Source organism: Raphanus sativus, unplaced genomic scaffold (assembly GCF_000801105.2).
Source record: "Raphanus sativus cultivar WK10039 unplaced genomic scaffold, ASM80110v3 Scaffold3270, whole genome shotgun sequence".
Lineage (NCBI taxonomy): Eukaryota > Viridiplantae > Streptophyta > Magnoliopsida > Brassicales > Brassicaceae > Raphanus > Raphanus sativus.
In genome coordinates this window covers 5,001-11,569 of record NW_026618576.1, presented here as the reverse complement: position 1 = coordinate 11,569, position 6,569 = coordinate 5,001, and the positions used below count along the sequence as shown (strand labels likewise).

Sequence of the window (6,569 nt, the reverse complement as noted above, 5' to 3'; positions counted from 1 at the left end):
TTTGTCGATAAAAATATTTATTGAAAACCAAATCTTAGAAGTTGTCCCAAATATTTGCAATGATTTGTTTTAAAGTAACCATATAATTTTGCAAATACAGTTTATATGACCCTAAAATAAAAAATAATTAAAATTAAATAAAAATAAAGTAGAAATAAATAAAACGAAACAAAAACAAAAAAAATAATAATAATAATATAAAAATTAAATTTAAAATAAAATAACTAAAATAAAATTAAAAATAAAATAAAATAAAAGAAAAAAATAGAGAAAAAATAAAAAGGTTTATATGAACTTATTGCATAAGGTATATTACAATAAAACAAATAAATCAGATTTTTATTATAAATAATGAAACAAAAAAAATATATCTTTTTAAGTTGAGAATATATTTTAGATTTATGACTAGTAAAACAAAAAAAAATATTAATTTCCAGTCTATAAAGATTCACCGATCTCCACATCCGAGCCTCCTTTTAAAATCTGAATCCTGCGATTAAGACTGTTAAGATACTGGTCAACAAGATAACCTAGATCGTTAAGATCCCTGGCTAGAGCAGGTATATTATGACCCCCGGCTGGAATAGTTAAATGTCCAATATGAAGAAATCGATACATATCTTCCGTGAGGTTAACCTCCCTGTTGTCCTTCTTCTTCTTAAGCAGAAGTTTATCGGCTTTGGTTATCCTCTTTGGACAAACTCCTGTTGATTGAACCTATTATTGTGCCGGTCAATTTCCGGCAAGTTCCGAAAAGTAGTAATCACTTGGTTCATACCATCAACGGAGGGCCACACCTCAGGGGTAGGATCGTAGGGACTGTAAATGATAGCTCCGGCATTAATCCCACATAAAGTGAATATCTCATGCGCTTTTTTGAGCAAGCCCCTCTCCTTTTTTTGTAGGTTGTTTTTCTCGAGGAGTTATTGACGATGAAAGCAAGTTTCACCTTCCTTCTCGTCATGGTGTTTGTTGTGTTTATTACTTTGTGTAGTGTGTGCTGTGTTTTGAGTTCAGGGATGTGTGTGTCTTATATAGTGATGGAGGGCTATGAAAAATTTATCTTTTTAAGTAAGGAATATATATATAGATTTATGAAGTAAAAAAAACAGAAAGAATAATCACCTGCCAATAAAGATGTGATTAATATTTTTGTGGACTATTGAGTTAAATTATATATATATGACTGAATAGTCGACAAATATATTAATCACATTTTTATCGGCCGGTAATATTATTGAATGTTTCAATAATTATAATTCAGTCCTCATTATATTTGTCGATAAAAATATTATTGAAAACCAAATCTTAGAAGTTGTCCCAAATATTTGCAATGATTTGTTTTAAAGTAACCATAAAATAAAACAAAACAAAACACAAAAAAGTAAAAATAAAAAATAAAATAAAATAAAAATACAAATAAAATACAAATAAAAATAAAATAAAATAAAAAATAAAATAAACTAAAATAATAAAAAAAAAATTCAAATAAAATAAAAATAAAATACGATAAAAGAAATTATAGAGAAAAAATAAAAAGGTTTATATGAACTTATTGAATAAGGTATAATACAACAAAACAAATAAATCAGATTTTTATTATAAATAATGAAACAAAAGAAAATATATATTTTTAAGTTGAGAATATATTTTAGATTTATGACTAGTAAAAACAAAAAAAAATATTAATTTCCAGTCTATAAAGATTCACCGATCTCCACATCCGAGCCTCCTTCTAAAATCAGAATCCTGCGATTAAAACAGTTAAGATACTGGTCAACAAGATAACCTAGATCGTTAAGATCCCTGGCTAGAGCAGGTTAGTATGACCCCCGGCTGGAATAGTTAACTGTCCAATCTGAAGAAATCGATACATATCTTCCGTGAGATTAACCTCCCTGTTGTCCTTCTTCTTCTTAAGCAGAAGTTTATCGGCTTTGGTTATCCTCTGTTGGACAAACTCCTGTTGATTGAACATATTATTGTGCCGGTCAATTTCCGGCAAGTTCCGAAAAGTAGTAATCACTTGTTTCATACCCTCAACAGTGGGCCACACCTCAGGGGTAGGATCGTAGGGACTGTAAATGATAGCTCCGGCATTAATCCCACATAAAGTGAATATCTCATGCGCTTTTTTGAGCAAGCCCTTCTTCCTTTTTTGTAGGTTGTTTTTCTCGAGGAGTTATTGACGATGAAAGCAAGTTTCACCTTCCTTCTCGTCATGGTGTTTGTTGTGTTTAATACTTTGTGTAGTGTGCGCTGTGTTTTGAGTTCAGGGATGTGTGTGTCTTATATAGTGATGGAGGGCTATGAAAAATTTATCTTTCTAAGTAGGAATATATATATAGATTTATGAAGTAAAAAAAACAGAAAGAATAATCACCTGCCAATAAAGAATGATTAATATTTTTGTGGACTATTGAGCTAAATTATCTATATATGACTGAATAGTCGACAAATATATTAATCACATTTTTATCGGCCGGTAATATTATTGAATGTTTCAATAGTTATAATTCAGTCCTCATTATATTTGTCGATAAAAATATTATTGAAAACCAAATCTTAGAAGTTGTCCCAAATATTTGCAATGATTTGTTTTAAAGTAACCATAATTTTTGCAAATATAGTTTATATGACCCTAAAAATAAAAAAAAATAATAAAATTAAATAAAAATAAAATAAAACAAAACAAAAAAAAAATAAAATAAAAAAAAAAAATAAAATAAAAATAAATAAATAAAAAAAATACAAATAAAATAAATAAAATAAAAAATAAAATAAAAAAAAAAAATAAAATAATATAAAATTAAAATAAATAAAATAAAAAAAAATAAGATAAAAGAAATTATAGAGAAAAAAATAAAAAGGTTTATATGAACTTATTCCATAAGTATAATACAATAAAACAAATAAATTAGATTTTTTATATTATAAAAATGAAACAAAAGAAAATATATCTTTTAAGTTGAGAATATATTTTAGATTTATGACTAGTAAAAACAAAAAAAAAATATTAATTTCCAGTCTATAAAGATTCACCCATCTCCACATCCGAGCCTCCTTCTAAAATCTGAATCCTGCGATTAAGACTGTTAAGATACTGGTCAACAAGATAACCTAGATCGTTAAGATCCCTGGCTAGAGCAGGAATATTATGATCCCCGGCTGGAATAGTTAACTGTCCAATCTGAAGAAATCAATACATATCTTCCGTGAGGTTAACCTCCCTGTTGTCCTTCTTCTTCTTAGAGCAGAAGTTTATCGGCTTTGGTTATCCTCTGTTGGACAAACTCCTGTTGATTGACCAAATTATTTTGCCGGTCCAATTTCTGGCAAGTTCCTACCCTCAACGGAGGGCCTGTAAATGATAGCCCCGGCATAAATCCCACATAAAGTGAGTATCTCATGCGCTTTTTTGAGCAAGCCCCTCTTCCTTTTTTTGTAGGTTGTTTTTCTCGAGGAGTTATTGACGATGAAAGCAAGTTTCACCTTCCTTCTCGTCATGGTGTTTGTTGTGTTTATTACTTTGTGTAGTGTGTGTGTGTTTGAGTTCAGGGATGTGTGTCTTATATAGTGATGGAAGGCTATGAAAAATTTATCTTTTTAAGTACGGAATATATATAAATTATGAAGTAAAAAACAGAAAGAATAATCACCTGCAATAAAGATGTGATTAATATTTTTGTGGACTATTGAGTTAAATTATCAATATATGACTGAATAGTCGACAAATATATTAATCACATTTTTATCGGCCGGTAATATTATTGAATTTTTCAATAGTTATAATTCAGTCCTCATTATATTTGTCGATAAAAAATATTATTGAAAATCAAATCTTAGAAGTTGTCCCAAATATTTGCAATGATTTGTTTTAAAGTAATCATATAAATTTTGCAAATACAGTTTATATGACCCTAAAAATAAAAAATAATCAAATTAAATAAAAATAAAAGTAAAAAAATAAAATAAAACAAAACAAAACAAAAAAAAAAAAAAAAAAAAAAAATACAAATACAAATAAAATACAAAATAAAAAATAAATATAAAAATAAAATAAAATAAATTAAAATAAAATAAAAATAAAATAAAATATGATAAAAGAAATTATAGAGAAAAAATAAAAAGTTTATATGAACTTATTGAATCAAGTATAATACAATAAAAAATCAGATTTTTTTTTATAAATAATGAAACAAAAGAAAATATATCTTTTAGTTGATAATATATTTTAGATTTATTACTAGTAAAAACGAAAAAAAAAATATTAATTTCCAGTCTATAAAGATTCACCGATCTCCACATCCGAGCTCCTTTTAAAATCTGAATCCTGCGATTAAGACTGTTAAGATACTCGTCAACAAGATAACCTAGATCGTTAAGATCCCTGGCTAGAGCAGGTTTATTATGACCCCCGGCTGGAATAGTTACATGTCCAATCTGAAGAAATCGATACATATCTTCCGTGAGGTTAACCTCCCTGTTGTCCTTCTTCTTCTTAAGCAGAAGTTTATCGGCTTTGGTTATCCTCTGTTGGACAAACTCCTGTTGATTGACCATATTATTGTGCCGGTCAATTTCCGGCAAGTTCCGAAAAAGTAGTAATCACTTGGTTCATACCTCAACGGAGGGCACACCTCAGGGGTAGGATCGTAGGGACTGTAAATGATAGCCCCACATTAATCCCACATAAAGTGAATATCTCATGCGCTTTTTTGAGCAAGCCCCTCTTCCTTTTTTTGTAGGTTGTTTTTCTCGAGGAGTTATTGACGATGAAAGCAAGTTTCACCTTCCTTCTCGTCATGGTGTTGTTGTGTGTTTGTTGTGTTTATTACTTTGTGTAGTGTGTGTTGTTTTTGAGTTCAGGGATGTGTGTGTCTTATATAGTGATGGAGGGCTATGAAAAAATTTCTTTTTAAGTAGGGAATATATATAGATTTATGAAGAAAAAAAAAAACAGAAAGAATAATCACCTGCCAATAAAGATGTGATTAATATTTTTGTGGACTATTGAGTTAAATTATCTATATATGACTGAATAGTCGACAAATATATTAATCACATTTTTATCGGCCGGTAATATTATTGAATGTTTCAATAAGTTATAATTCAGTCCTCATTATATTTGTCGATAAAAATATTATTGAAAAACCAAATCTTAGAAGTTGTCCCAATATTTGCAATGATTTGTTTTAAAGTAACCATATAAATTTTTGCAAATACAGTTTATATGACCCTAAAAATAAAAATAATAAAATTAAATAAAAATTAAAGTAAAAATAAAATAAAACAAAACGAAACAAAAAAATAATAATAATTAATATAAAAAATAATAAATAAAATAAAATAAACTAAAATAAAATTAAAATAAAATTAAGATTAAAAGAAAAAATAGAGAAAAAATAAAAAGGTTTATATGAACTTATTGCATAAGGTATAATACAATAAAACAAATAAATCAGATTTTTATTATAAATAATGAACAAAAGAAAATATATCTTTTTAAGTTGAGAATATATTTTAGATTTATGACTAGTAAAAACGAAAAAAAAATATTAATTTCCAGTCTATAAAGATTCACCGATCTCCACATCCGAGCCTCCTTCTAAAATCTGAATCCTGCGATTAAGACTGTTAAGATACTGGTCAACAAGATAACCTAGATCGTTAAGATCCCTGGCTAGAGCAGGTTATTATGACCCCGGCTGGAATAGTTAAACTGTCCAATCTGAAGAAATCGATACATATCTTCCGTGAGGTTAACCTCCCTGTTGTCCTTCTTCTTCTTAAGCAGAAGTTTATCGGCTTTGGTTATCCTCTGTTGGACAAACTCCTGTTGATTGAACCTATTATTGTGCCGGTCAATTTCCGGCAAGTTCCGAAAAGTAGTAATCACTTGGTTCATACCATCAACGGAGGGCCACACCTCAGGGGTAGGATCGTAGGGACTGTAAATGATAGCTCCGGCATTAATCCCACATAAAGTGAATATCTCATGCGCTTTTTTGAGCAAGCCCCTCCTCCTTTTTTTGTAGGTTGTTTTTCTCGAGGAGTTATTGACGATGAAAGCAAGTTTCACCTTCCTTCTCGTCATGGTGTTTTGTTGTTTATTACTTTGTGTAGTGTGTGCTGTGTTTTGAGTTCAGGGATGTGTGTGTCTTATATAGTGATGGAGGGCTATGAAAAATTTATCTTTTTAAGTAGGGATATATATATATATAGATTTATGAAGTAAAAAAACAGAAAGAATAATCACCTGCCAATAAAGATGTGATTAATATTTTTGTGGACTATTGAGTTAAATTATCTATATATGACTGAATAGTCGACAAATATATTAATCACATTTTTATCGGCCGGTAATATTATTGAATGTTTCAATAATTATAATTCAGTCCTCATTATATTTGTCGATAAAAATATTATTGAAAACCAAATCTTAGAAGTTGTCCCAAATATTTGCAATGATTTGTTTTAAAGTACCCATTTAAATTAAAACCCAAACAAAAAAAAAAAAATAAAAAAAAAAAATAAATAAAATAAAAATACAAATAAAATACAAATAA

The 6,569-nt window shown here is 28.5% G+C and overlaps 1 protein-coding gene across 1 annotated transcript; it reads right to left on the bottom strand.

The window, feature by feature from the left end:
* Positions 1 to 453: 453 nt before the first annotated feature.
* Positions 454 to 3,507, bottom strand: LOC130506467 (agamous-like MADS-box protein AGL80; the record flags this gene model as incomplete). The annotated part of the gene is made up of 3 exons (XM_057001119.1): positions 3,362 to 3,507; positions 1,831 to 2,078; positions 454 to 551 (listed from the first exon to the last, which is right to left on the bottom strand). Coding segments are annotated over exons 1-3 (492 nt in total), but the record flags the coding sequence as incomplete, so codon positions are not given.
* Between the last annotated feature and the right edge of the window lie 3,062 nt (positions 3,508 to 6,569).